General features: G+C 38.8%; 1 protein-coding gene across 1 annotated transcript in view; it reads right to left on the reverse strand.

Moving 5' to 3' along the window:
• Nucleotides 1-5328: 5328 nt before the first annotated feature.
• mrpl23 (mitochondrial ribosomal protein L23) overlaps nucleotides 5329-15143 on the reverse strand; it is a 33053-nt gene continuing 23238 nt past the window's right edge. Inside the window, exon 5 of the mRNA XM_017418859.2 lies at nucleotides 5329-6286. Within this exon, the coding sequence (XP_017274348.1) occupies nucleotides 6122-6286 (165 nt within the window). The 3' untranslated portion in view covers nucleotides 5329-6121. The remainder of the gene's footprint in view (nucleotides 6287-15143) is intronic.

Consider the following 15143-nt stretch of genomic DNA (forward strand, 5'->3'; position numbering starts at 1 on the left):
CACCAGCTAGGGGTTCACTGACAAGTGCACATGTGTGTGTGCGTAGACCGAATCTAAGTGCGTTGTAGTCCAGATGGGTGGCCGGGCCCCAGTTGATTTTTGTTGAGCTGAACTCATTTTCTCTCTCTCTGACATGCACGCATACTGTATGCATGAAACCAGCTGCCTTCTATTCCTTCGCTCTTTCCCGTCTTTGTATCACTGTTATCAAGTTGTTTAAAATGAAAATTTATGTGTTGAACAGCTGGCAGGAACAGGGGCCACCCACTCTGTAGAGAATGATTATGTTGTCAGCAGAAATGTAGAATCAAGATATATTCTTCCTTTTCACACAAAAGCCTCACTTAAACTCTACCACAAAAAGATAGTCTTGTTGCTTCTTCCACTCTTGGTTATTATGAACAAATCTTTAAGCACCAACTAGTAGTTGACTGACACTGATTTTCCTGTTTCCAATGTCTTCAAGAAGTTTTTACATCTAGTGAAATACGATTTAATAAATCTAATAGGCATGCATTGTCCCAGCTTTGTCAAGTAGATCTGTTTGCAATCTGATGGATATTATCACTGTAGATGTGTCTTTTCCAGTCATTTTATTTTATTTTTCAAGCACAACTGCAGAACTGCAGCTCAGTACCATCATAACATAAGTTTATGCACAGCCCTAAGCAAAAATGTTTCATTTACAGTGAATACTAATGTATAATGTAATTAATAACATAATCATCTGTAGGGGCTTTTTGACTGCAACATATTTTTTTGATAAAGTATAAATGCAAATGCATTTATGTGCAAATGCACATGAAGATGTTCACATAAACTAATAACAAATTTCCAAGTAAAAACTGTAGGTAAAGTCTATTTAAATGTGCACGACTGAAAAAAAAAGTACAGAAAAAAATACCTTAAAATGCTTTTTAAAGTCGTTTTATAAATTGCTGCAATAAACTTTGCTTTATGTTGAGCTTTTTACTTCACACTGATTTGTTGGACAACTTTAGCTAAAAAAATGCTTTGCAGTATAATAGAAAATTAGAAGTGCTGCTACTATTTTATAAAACAGAAAATCTAATATATAGTATATATCTTTTTTTCAAGCTTAATTTCCAAAACAGTTTAAAGTAGTTAACATTTTTATTTGCAGAAATAAAAACTCTGGTCGTTGTTGTTGTTTACAAAAGGTAATGATTGCACAGAAAGTATATATATATATAAAAAAAAAAAATTGAATGATTAGTTGATCTACTCCCTTAATTTTGGAAAATGTTAGTAAACATTGCATGTTGCATATTAATTTTTATTTTCAACCGGGCAACAACAGGGCTGGCTGACATGTTTTCTACTGTGTGCTGCTTGGGTTGTTGCTCCTGGCTCCAAGCCAGCAAGCACACAGAAGTGATTACAGTAGGGGCCTTTAAGCAAAGAGTGGCCATATCAGAGTACATTTTCTGCATGGGTGAGTGGTTTACAAGAAGCCATGAACACACTCATACATGCGTGTCTGTGTGAATACAAAAACTGAACTTTTCCTTTTTAAGTGTGCATATGGTACACAGACTCACACTGAAACAGGCACACACACATGCACATATGTATGCACACACTTATGGGGTGACGGAGTGCACTGGCTGAGCTTAGATGAACCAACGGCAACCTGGGGAAGGAGGAATGTGTATGGCGTACGTCCAAGAGAGGCCGTCAGAATCCTCAGCAGGCAATCCCGGTTGTCTTAGTGAACACAAGTGTGAGTGTGTGGGAGTCTGTGCATCTGCACAAGAGGCTAGTACTGGTAGTAACTATCTAACTGTATGTGTAATTTTGCAGAATGTTGGCAATCAAATGTGTTCAGTTTTAGCCATCATTTGTTGTTAGATAAAGCTGTCATGTAGCTGACGTGAATTTTTCTTTCTGTCTTACATGGAGTAAACCGTGGCCATCTCTTCACACCACAGGCCCAATAAAGGTGACTCAAAGCTACCTTTACAATAGTCTTACTAAAAGAAGAAATCTTGAAATTGCTGCAGGATTCACTGGAGCATCTGCAGGTGAAGATCTATCTTTTGAGCGGGCTGGTATTATACCCATCAAGGAGAGATGGGAAGGTACATAGAAGCAGGCAGGACACTCACTGTATTGCCACTCTTCCCAAAAATACAGAATGATGTCATTCAGATTCCAAATGTGGATTGCAGTGGCAGAAACAGGGTCATGTGTGCACTCGGCTAATGCACAGCTGAACAAGAAAAAGAAGGGAGACAGAGGAGCATGGTGGGGAAGGAGAGCGAAGAGTTGTTTAAAATATTCAACCCCCTTCCATTAACTCACCATGTAGGGATGAGAACACAACCTGCACTGTACATCTCAAGAGAGAGAAAGAAAAGAGGAGGAGGGGATGGGGGGCGGACTGTGTGATCAAACCTGTTTCATCCAGTAGCCCTTAAATCCAGCTCAGCATTTTCTTAATGATGTCATCTTTTTCTCACTCCATTCCCTGTCTTCACTTTCTCACTTCGGCCTTTCCAAGCCTTCCGAGTCTTGCACGCACATGCTCGCCTTGCCTTCCGCTGTAGTTACACAACATGTGGTGCACTACAATATGAGATGCATTTTGTTCTGTATCCATAGATCTCTATAAATCTGGAGCTGCCTGTAGTCATCCTGAGTTCAGTAGAAATAGGAAGTGCATGGTTTGCTCGGTTGATTTACCACAGACCTCCATCCAGCTCTTTCTTCACACTTCCACTGTACTGCATCTTTTGACAGACAAGAAAAAAACCCCACTATAAACAAGGAAATGGCTGCCAGCTGTGAGCCATCTCTTATTTGCAATGTTCTTGCTGTTTTTTTATTGGTTATGAAGACAGAGGCAGTGAGAAAAGACCTAAAGGACAACAGTACACTGAAACAATCTGAAATCTAAATCTATTTTTATTTACATTTTCCATATATATATATGGAAATGCATACAGCCATTTGATCCTATTTTTTCCACATAAGCAGTTACATTTCACTTAAAGCTCAGGTTATCTACCAGAGACCTGGGAGCTTGAGGGTTCAGTCTCTTAGCTGTTCCTAAGACTGCATTCTTCTGGACAGAGATCTGTGAGGTTGTTGCTGAGATCTGCTGGAGTTTGGGGGTCACAGCACCAGGTACTCCAATGACCAGGAGCTGGGAAGTTGGTACAGTGGTTATGTCGCCCCCCTTTGGAATGGGAAGATCGGGGGTTCAGGGTTGATTGTGTAATGAGCAAGAGACACAGAAATGATGCCATGCTGACTTATATATTGCCTCGTTTACCAAGGTCTGTGTCAGATATTCGGGAACCAGAACATTCTGATGACACTGGAATAAGACTTTCATGAATGAGAGCAGAAAACCTAATACTGTTAAATATTTAACTAATAAAATCAAACATTTAAATACTTATGTTTGTCACACTGCTTACAAATTTATGTCTCACAAAGTAAGCTGGACTTAAAATTGTCCTCTTAAGTGGTTCCTACCTTGAAAACCTCAGCTAACATGTTACTGAGCAGTAAAAATGTCCAAATGGAAGGCATCATTAGCTTTAATTATGATGCATTCATGGATCAGGACAAACAGACTTTTGACTGCTGCTTAGCTATGGTGCATTCACTGATCACAAAGAAAATTCAGATGTTTGAGTTTCAACTTGGGCAGTCAAGACTGAAAACCAGTTGATTCTGGTCCTAGCCAATTGAATGGGGATCATACACACAGAACAACTATTCAGGAACCGGAATAACATAACTGCCTTAACTCATTAGAAATGAGCATCTGCATCCAATTTAAAAAACACATTTAACACAGAAGGTATCTACTGGACTGGGGAGTTAAAACTGATTATGAGGAGATTTTAAGACATCAACTAAAATGACTACTGAGAAACATGCATCGTTTGCCAAATATTTTGTAAGAAAACCTTTCAGTCAAAAAGTCGTGAGATGGAGAACCATCTGACGACATTTAGGTTTATATCAATATCATCTGTTTCCCATGTGTGGGGGAATATTTGAAGTAAATTCCCTTGAAAACTTCCTAACTGAAGTTTTAATGTACAAATAATGCATTTTGGGTCTATGCTCTTTGAATAGAATCAGGTCCCTATTACACAGCTCCATTTTTAAAATGTAGTTTAGACTAAAGCCTATAAAACACTTATTGACTTCAGTAACTAAAACTGTACTCGCTTCATAATTACTGCACATAAACTCATTACTACCCTAAATAATTCTGGACTTAGTCTGCTGAATGAACAGTAATTAAACAGTATGTCTCACTCTTCTCTGTTTTTATGCATTTGATTTTTTTTTTCCCTGTTAAGTTACTCTGTTCACAAGTTAGTTGTGGCTGTTTAGTTATTTTTTGGTGCATACCTAAAATGGCTCAGATGGATTTATCTGTGAGTAGAAGATGAACTCAATCACCAAGAGTGCCCTAAAAACAAAACAAAACAAACAAAAAAAAGCCAACATCCAAAATACTGCATAAGCAAATTTGCCAGCAGGCCTTAAACAGTGATTTAAACGCCAGTTTTATGAGCAACAACTGTGTGAAGTATGCACACGTATCTTTGGAGGAACAGGGTATCTCCATCACAAAGAACGAGAAACCAACAGGGAAAGATTATGGCTTGGCAAATATCAGAACTTCATTACCCAACTTCCATAAGGGATTCTGTTTGGGCCAAGAGGTGCGACACAAAAAGAGTTTGGGCTCCCTCTAAGTCGGCGTTTCTCAGAGGTGCAGACTGGGCAACAGCAAGAGATGCAGCAGAAAAAGAAAGAGGGAAATAAAAAGTAGAAATGTTGGAAAAAGACAGAGAGAAAAGGAGTGACTGTGTACCTAGAGGCTTGTTTTGTTCCGAATCAGATTGCTTTATAGCAACGCAGGGGGCAAGTTGTTCCAGGCAGCAGACAATGGGCCAACAGGATCAATATTGACATTCTCCTTAGTGATAGATGAGTTGGCTGGATGAGGTCAGGGACTGGACCTTTCTTTTAGTCTGCCAGCATTAGTGGTCATGGCTGGGGGACACTTACTGTAACTTTGGCCTGTCAGGATAATGGAGGGCCTGAGCAAACCCAAGAAAGGTCTCCCCCACCCTTTACTTTATGGGCTTTATTACGGTAAGAGAACTCAGTCTTCCACTGGCCCGAGTCAAACACAGATCATTACTTTGTCAAAACAGCTACCAGACCACATTGGCACTTACACAGGCCAGCTTGTGTGGCAGAAAGCATCATAAAGTGTCAGTTTCTCAGTGAGAGATGAGGGAAAGACAATATTAAAAACAATAAACAAAGTACTTTTGGAAAACTGACCATTTATTAGTTCTTATTAAAACAGCTTTCACTATAACACCAATTTACTGGAAAGTCTTACATGCTGGGCAAAAGTACAGACACAAACACGGGGTACAGACTCCTACCATAGTTATGGCATTGCATGCCACCACAAAATATACTGATATACTGTTACACCACAGCAAATTCCATGTTCTTGCTTTGCTGAAACAACATCTCAATTGTTGTTTACCCAAAGTGGTCAATTAATCCAAGGCAAACTCATAAAAGAGGAAATGATGTGGGCAGTACAAGCAGTTAAATCCATCTAGCTCAGTCAGGCTTTTTGGTGCTCCATACATATATAGAAGAAGTGTCTAACAGAAAAATGAGGAGTGGAGAGGCAACAGATGAGATAGACAAAGGGGAAACGTCTAAAAAAAAAAAAAAAACAGGCAAAAAGGAGGAACGAATTGAAAAAAAAAAGATGGTAGAAAAGAGTGAAGAGGAAGAAGAGCAGGTCATCTGAGGCGATGGAGATGTGTGTGGTGGGCTGATTTCATTAAAGATGGAGCCCGGCCACTCTCCTCTAATTCTTTTCTTCATCTGGATACTGGACTGAAGCCTTTCAAACATGCTAAACACATGTCTGCAGCCTCCCACACACTAGCTCATTCTTCCTCTCTACACACTTGTGTGTCCTAGAGAAAAAGAAGTGACATCACAAGAGTTGCATTTCAAATCAATACATGTTGCTCCCAGTGTAACACCCATGCATATATATGAGGTCTGATTTCCCGGTTGTCAGGCTGCTTCAGAGCCCAAACCACTCAGTGACCCCTCCTCTCCTGGGGTCGAGTTTCTGCCTCTGTTTTTCGTCCTCCATGAACTTGTTCTGCATCTCTTCCATAGAGCCCTCCGCTGGTGTCTGGTCTTTTTCGGGGAAGATGTTAGGGAAGGTGAAAGTCTGGCCCTGTGCCTGATGGAAAAACAAAGAAGAGGAAAAATGAGCTGTGAACGCTTTGCATTTAGTTGTCTTTTTATACAGAAAGTTAATTAATAAAACAAGAAAACGAGAAATGAGATACCCATTTGTAATTTAAGACACTGTTTTTGCTTCTATATCCCTCTTCCAGTTAGACAAATCCTCTATTTCTCTCTGGCATTCAACTTCTCCAACTCTCTCCCACATTTAATCTCTCATCTCTATGTTTTTGCTGGTCTTGATTTATTCAAAGGAAAAGGATGGTATCCATTATTTATTCCATACCAACCCATCTCTGGCCATGGCTAATGCATCACTGGCCCAAATGTAGTCTGTATCAAGCAGCTATAGAGTACAGTACAGTACACACACTTGCATGCAATCACCGAAAAAGACAGTTAAATAAAAGATAGCAGGTCGTTGAGTGCAGTTACAACACAAATCTGTATCTTATCATTATCATTTTCTCCCATGGACACTGGATAACAGGAGATAACCAATAATGGTAATAACTGCAGTAATGTAGACTAATCACTGGCCTAATTTATCTTGATATAAAGCCTGCTAAAACTTTTGATTTAATTTTTTTTTCTCCAATGTCATTTGTGAATTGTTTTGGTTTCTTTAAAATCTAAACTGTTAATACTCACAACTATTTCAAAATTAGTTAAAAACATTGTAGTTTAAACCAACAATTTCCAATTCATAACAGCTAAAACGTCTTATGTGATGCATGAAGCTTTCAACTATTATATCGAGGCCCATCACTATAAAAGAAATTGCTTCAGTGAACACAACTGTCAATCAAATATTCAGTTTGAATATGTGAAATATTTTGCTTGGGGTCAGTGTGTAGGCGTTAAGGAATGGTCTGGCTCTAATGTGAATGTTACTTTGTCTGTCTCCAACTCCCAAAATACCAAAAGAAACATGCATATAATTACCGCATAGCATGGTTTGATTCCCAAAGGAAAGGACAACATGAAACTCACTTAGCCAAAGATGCAAAAGTGAGCTGCTTTTGTTTACTGTAGAAGAGCCTAAGAGACACAATAGTTAAGGTTGCATCTTATGGTGAGAGGGGCTGAGTGGTTGGACCCACTCTCTCTCTCTCTCTCTCTCTCTCTCTCTCTCTCTCTCTCTCTCCTTCCCTTAGCCAGTCTACTCCGCCCTCCCACAGACAGATAGCTACTGAGAGTGGGAGCATCTTTGCAACCTCCTACATCCCTGGCTATACAGCATGACACTTCCTTTAAAATAAATAAATAAATAAATAAAATGGCAAAAATGACGTCTCCTCTCAGTTAGGGGTGTGGGCTTATCTTTCAGTCACTGCTGCAGTTTCAATAGTTTTAAAGATGTACATGGTTATTTCTGTCGAAATACGTAGAGTTTGGCAGTATTACTGTATCCCAGGGAATTTTACAATATAGCAGTGTTGTCCTTTTGAAAACAGTCATTAAAAACTTGCTGGAAAGTTGATCCCTATGAGCCTCGACTTTGCAAATGACAGCACAGATAACTAATACAGTATGTTTGTGTATAAAGAATGCCTGTCCTTTATTATGTTTTCTTGTCGGTTCCTGCTGTGTAGTGGTGTTCTTATTTCAAAGCAATGTCTAATGTTTATAAGGGGTACTGTGTATTGTACCTCAAATGTCAATATAGTGGGCAAGTCTGCTGTGTTAATATTCGCTTTGGCTATGACCAAAGCAAATGCATGTTCTTACATTAGCCTCTTCATTTTATAGCATAATGAAATTGCTTTAAAAAACTAAAGTAAATTATGTAAACAAAGCCTTTAAAAACAAGAACAATGTGCAAATATAATTATCACAACCTTTCATGACAATGGCACAGCCATCAGAGCACAGGGTTAAAATAAGGAAGCTGCACAAGCCAAATCCCCCCCAAAAAGGTTCATGTTAAGCAGTCTCTTACACTATAAAACTAGTGTGGCAAAAGTGACGAGTCACACTATAGAAACGAGCAGAAGCAGAGCCCACGGGTTATTGTAGAGAGTCTGAAATACACAAACATAACCAGAATCCTACATCTGCTTTCCCTCTGTGTGGGCTACCAGCATACCTTTTTATAGCTGTTCAAGCGAGCGCTTTGTTGTGGAATTTTACACAGAGTTACTTTTGCATTAAATAGTTACACAAACTGAGTACACTTGACTTTTTTTTTTTTTTTACACAAGCGTGTTGCAGCATACTACAGACGGTCTTCAACCTAAATAACCATAAGACTTCTTTGTAAATAACCATCTGATGCAAAAGAAACACTCCATAAGAGCTTAAAAGCTTACTAAAAAACACCTTCAACACCTGTCCAACTATAGTCTCTGATACAAGCTTTGTGGATAAGCTAAAACTAAACATATAAGACCTTCAATAAAATAATATTAATAAAAAAACCTATCTGTTCTTGTTTTTCTTGCAGCAACACCTGATTTTCAAATGACAGGAAGTTTTCTTGTGAAAACAGGTCAAAAGTGCAGAATCAGTTTGGAGGAGAAAGCTTAGTCAGGCCTAAGCAGAAAGCTGCCAAACACCAAAGAAGCACCTGGAAACCGATGGCGTGGCGTGACCAGGGCCTTCAATGTCTTTCAGCACACAGTGCCATTGAGGAATCCCGAACACAAACATTGAATCAGGCCAAGGGAAGTTTGCTGCAAGAGTAAGAGGAGGAGTCGAGAACAAAAAGGAAGTAAGGACAACGATGATGATGTATGAACAGAAATTACTAGAAGAAGAAAATTTAGGAGGGAATGGAAGAAGGGGTCTACCCCAATGCTATAAACACCAGACTTGGCAACATGATGACCAATGAAGCAATGAACCAAACAAGTCTTCACCCAACATGAACCAAACTTTGTCGCATGACAATTCCCAGTTAACAGTGCAGCCCTGGACACTTTATGTATACACTCGGTGAAGATTAATACTGGCCTCAGTGAGTGCGATTCACAAAAACAACAAAGTCATGAGACTGAAATCAACAAAGCATTGAGACTTGTTAAACAAGTCTTATTATTGGGAACAGCCTGTGCTGTGTGTGTGTGAGGTTGTATACCCAACGTCTGCTGGACACATTTCCACAATGAAAATATTGCCAGAGAGCATTCATTTTTTTGTTTGAAATATGTATATCACACCACAGCAGAGGCAAACCTCATGTCTTCTCCATCTCCATGTGCTCAGAGCTAAAACAAGGTCTGTCTACCTCTCCCTGTGTATTTGGATGTCAGACAGTGTGTATATGACTACATGTTGAGTGATTTATAGAGAAGCTCGAGGTCTAACCAAGGACAAAACAAAAATTTACAGCCATTATTTGCTTTCAGTTAGTTGCTCTCTCTTGCCTACTACACTTCCTATATAACAAATTTAAGGAGTAAATATTTTCCCCGACTCTCCATCTTCTTCACAGTGCTTCCCAATTGCATCAAGCTGCCATCCAGGAACATTGGGAAGAGGTCTCACACTGCTAGCTATGTAAATATACTTCTCTTACACACATGAACAATTCATTACAACTTCAGATTTCTTCACAGTGAGGAAAACAAATAGTGTGGAGTAATGGGATTGGGGGTAAAAGGAAAACATAAATGTTGTCTCGCAGTTACACATTCTCCATTTGAGTGAATATACATAATTCCATACTGGACACTAACCTAATGTTGTCTTTTATTCTAGGGAATTTTGCAGTCTCCTCTATGTCAAAATTTGAGGGACTACAGTACGGTCAGGCTTTTAACCAGTTGATTTGAAATTATGCCAATTAATTGGTGTCTGAAAACTGTTAGCTACACTATATTGCCAAAAGTATTCACTCATTTCCCTTCACACGCATATGAACTTGAGTGACATCCCATATCCATAAGATGTTGGCCCACCCGTTGCAGCTATAACAGCTACAACTCTTCTGAGAAGGCTTTCCACAAAGTTTAGGAGTTTGTTTCTGGGAAATTTTGACCATTCTTTCATAAGCGCATTTGTGAGGTCAGATACTGATGTTGGACAAGAAGGCCTGGCTCACAGTCTCCACTCTGATTCATCCCAAAGGTGTTCTATTGGGTTGAGGTCAGGACTCAACCCAATATAATGTATATGTAGCAGATACATACAAATGAACTGATTGGGTACTAGTAGCATAAATTTCCCAGGCACAATCCTATTTCAGATAAATGCCCATAAAATAAATGTGGGATTGTGTGTGGGGGGAGGGGGAAGGGGGGATGCAACAGGATCCATACACATGACCTAAGTAATCCTATTGGACCTTCAGAAGTAAAGAGGAAGGTGAAAAGAGAGAAGACCAGGTAAAAGAGACACACAAAGAACAACTGTATTCAGTCTGGCTGACTGTTCCATTTAATCTGGAACAAAGTCAACCCTCAGTTGTAACTCAAAAACTAATTTAAAATAAAAGTTTTTTTGGTTGTGTAATGCATTTCTTCCTTCAGATAAAAAAGAAAAGTTAATATGCTCAAAAGAAAAGACTAAAATAACTGAGGTGAAGGGGTGATTGTTTTTCAATTTATAGGTTTAAACTAAGTACAAATCATGAAAGCTGTTGTTGTTCAAGCCTAAAGTGATAAAATGTCTAATGAAGACAAGAGTGCATTAGTGTGCTGAGCTTTCATACCTTTAGTTTAATAAAACAATATGACAGCCACCAGCTAAAGGCACAAAAAGCTGATTCAATCAGCTTTTCTGAAGGTTAGAACATGCACAATATAAACAAACACACACTGATGTCCAGGTACACTTTACTATCAATATGCCTCTGACTAAGCAGCACAGTAAAGTTGTTGGCATACCCCATAAGAAGTCATGAAGTCTTCTCTCATTCACATGGTTGCATGACAAAAATTGCATCGTTTTGTTCTCATAGCAGCTTCGTCTGCCACTTCTCTGCCCTGGCCGAACGCTTTCTCACAGGGGTATGTGCCAAGTTTTGAGTGACTGGTTAGAAGTTCATTGGCGTGTTTAGTTGTGGAAAAGCGCTCGGACTGTAATGTTGTAATTTCGCTTGATACTATGCTTCAAGAAACCAGTTGTTGGTTGTAGTGCGAGCGAGCAATATGGACAGTTTTGAAGAGCAGTTGGCCAAGTTAGTTCGAAAATATATACATTTGTACAGCTCTTCCAGAAAAAGATATAAAGATTGTCAAATGGCAAAAAAATTGTGGAAGGAGATAGCACAGACATTGTACACAGAGGAGATGGATCAAAAATGGATTCAACCACAAGTTAGGAGATTGTTGAAAATAACACTGATAAAAGTCACAGTTTTGCCTTGAGAATTACATCTTGTTTAGTCTGTGAAACACACAGTCACAGTAAAAAGAACACTTTCTTCAAAAGTATATTCAACTAATTAATCTTTCTGTTGTCCCCAGACAGGTGGACAAGGTAATTGAAGAGCCAAGAAAGACATGGAAAAATTACTGCTGAGCTCAAAAGTAGGAGTCTGTAAAAGTATGCGGTAGTGAGAATATTCCACTAACCAAGAGTATCCTGCTATGGGTTCACTCTGGGTCATGACCCCGGCGCTCCCTTCAATTACTGAGAAATGTTCACATCCCGCCAGTGGTCAAATAACTCGGTGGGCTTTGGCTAGCAGCAGTGTATGTTTGTGTGTGTCTTCATGTCATTTATATTAATGGTGACATATGGTCCACATGATGATGACAATGTTTTGGATGATGTATGACTATTACTATACAATACTATATGATCTGTATAAACTAATACATGTTTACATATTTTAGATACAGGACAAAGATTCAAAATTTATATTATTTAGTCAAAAGTGCAGATAACTTTGTGCTCCATTTATGCTACTATTATAGGAACACAGCCAAAAAGTTTAATGAAAGTGAATAAATTGTCAGCTGAGTTCAGTTGTCTTATATCTTGGGGAAAAAAAATTTCTAAATCTAATAGTATGGAAGAAGTTACTTTTGTATTGCTTGCCCAAGGTAATGTTTGATGCTATGATGTTAATTATCATCCTAATCAGTACCTCATAGTAAAGCAAGTGCTCTTCTTTTTTATTTTTTTTTCTCCACAAGTTTCTGACTCCACCGTACAAGTAATCAGCAAGATTTTTTTCAACAGAAAAGCAAATATGAGATTTGATAAGAATGTACAATACTTCATTTTTGCTGATGTCATAACCACAGACAGGTGAAGTTAAAAACATTATGCTATTATGTTGGTGAAGAGGACCTATTGGGCAACAAGCAAACATTGTGTCCTTAAATTTATGCAAAAAAAAAAAAAATGGGCAAGTGTAGCCATTCAAGGACTTTTTATAGATCTCTAATAGCAATGACTAATTTTCAATGACAGGTAATTGCTTTATTTAGATTCTTAAGCATTCAAGTTTGCTTGGATTTATAATGAACAAATCAATAACAAATATATTTTTTCAGTCAGATTTTTACGAAAATAATTGCCTCAAATGTGTGGGGAGTAGGAGCTTGTATCCAATTAAAACCATTTTCCATATTGCCCAATTATTAAGTTCATAAAGTCTTACATCACAAAAATGTGCTTTAGGTTTGTTTAACTGTGAGGTATGACAAGATCTCAGCTCAAGTGTGTATATGATTAGTGGTATAAAAATAAAAGCTTGGAAAGCTGGGTAAACACTGCCTCTGGTGTTCAGACGAAAATACTTAATGATCTATCACAGAACCCCCCTTATGTACAAGTAGATGATGTGCAGTGGTACACAGGCATATACTTCTGCCCAGAGACAAATGTAGGGAGGGAGTAAATAAGTGTGAGTGTGTGTGTGTGTGTGTGTGTGTGTGTGTGTGTGTGTGTGTGTGTGTGTGTAGTGTGTGCATGGTAGGTTTCATGTCTGGGCATGTTTGCTTCCAGCCTGCTACTGGAGACATCGGACCCTGGTAACAGAGCTCTCAGGAAAAGATCATCACCATCTAAAATACACACCCAGCCACCCACAAAGACACTCACATCCATCTGGTCTTAAACTGGACACTTTGAGGATAACAAAAACAACAGCAACCAATACCAACAAGAGCAAATTCATCCACATTAGCAGTAAATGACCATCGGTAAGTCTTATTGCTTATAGTGAAACCCAACCAGCCTCCACACCCTAAAGACAAATCACACCTAAACTTTATCTTTCCAATCAACCCCCATTACCCGCTCAAATAAACATATAAATAAACATCTGTTCACTATCATTATCCCCTTTTTGTAAGTGATTCACCCCCATAATGTACCCCATTTCTCTCTGGCCAACATATGTAAACAACTGTTACATACCCTCCCTCTCAATTTCAAGCATCCCCTCCACCAACCCTACCTCCCTCTATCATCAGACCCAAACAGTAAGGTTGCTAAACACAGATAGCATTAGACCCTTACAAAAAAAAAAAAAACAACTCAGACTCACCCCTACATCATATATGAACATAAACATCCAAGCAACGCCCCTGCACTGACACTAAGAGGAATGCATAGACCAGCTGGTGGAGAAAATAAAAAACGAAGAATACCAAAACAGGAAATGCATCAGAAGGGCCTATCAGAGGGTTTATCAAACCAGATGCAGCCCTATTGAGAACATGGGTGGCGCCACAAGCTGACTGGCTGATCAAAGTAGCAGCTGTGTCAAAAGGTTAAGAGGTCAGGAGTAATCAAGAAAAGGTTATGAGCGTGCACATTTGTGTTTGTGCTGGTGTGTGTGCGTGCGTGTGTTGCAATGACTGTCTAAATAAGAGGAAACGGGAGCAAATGTGAGAGGAAATGAGGGTGATGATGGAAGATGCTGTTGGGAAAGATAAAGTTAGAATCACTCAAAAACAACAGAAAAAATGGAGACAACAGAGAGCTGAGACAAAAAAAACTCAAATCTACCTCTCATTTACTGGTATGGTTACATAGCATTTCTTTATTCTACTTGAAAAACACGTTTCAGGTTTTTTTCTTTTTTACTCAGACATTTGTAGCATATATATTTCTTTATAAGTGCAAAATAAAATAAAATATGTGAACTGGTTTTGTTGTTGAGTCAAATAGTGTGAAATTTAACAGAGGCTCCACAAAGCCATTAAAAAAGGTTTGCGTGTGAGATTCCAAACAGGATGGTTAAGACCCTACTCTGTTCTCTATAATTCATGTTTTCCCTCCACTGAGCTCTTATGAAACCTACACATACACACATACGCTCACACACAACCCCCCCACCCCCCACCCCACCCACACAAAATTTTACTTAGAAGCAAATTTTCCAAATCGGGGGGCTTTCAGAGAAGCTTGATTACCAGGAAAAGCTTCTCCTTTTATTGGCCTCACCACCAACGAACATGCATATATTTGCACACACTAATTAGTGTATCGGCCCATTCCTTCCTTCCTATGGTTTACACACCTAGAATGCTGACAGATACATTTGAGTGAAAGTTGCAAGACTACTAACTATGTGAAAATTATTCATGGTGTTTTATATTTAGCCTGTGATCAAATTCTTTCATACTGTTTGATCAAATTTATTTCAGAGCAAGCAAACAGAAGCAGCACCCTGGGTGTTCAAAGCTTATATCTCCCTTCTGACAGTGTGAGGTTTTTAGTTGAAAGGTCAACTCTGCATGCACAGCTAATAATTGCAATGAAAAGTCTGTGCACCCGCTCATATTTTTATAAAAGAGCATAACACTTAGAAATTGATCAACTTCTGGCATAAGCCTTCAACTTTCAATGCTTTTCTTTGCACTTTCTTGGACATTGTTGGACAAAAAAAAAACAATAAAAGAACTGTTAAATAATGACCATCTTTCAGAAGCGGGGGGGGGGGGGGG

The sequence above is a fragment of the Kryptolebias marmoratus genome, linkage group LG11 (assembly GCF_001649575.2).
Source record: "Kryptolebias marmoratus isolate JLee-2015 linkage group LG11, ASM164957v2, whole genome shotgun sequence".
Lineage (NCBI taxonomy): Eukaryota > Metazoa > Chordata > Actinopteri > Cyprinodontiformes > Rivulidae > Kryptolebias > Kryptolebias marmoratus.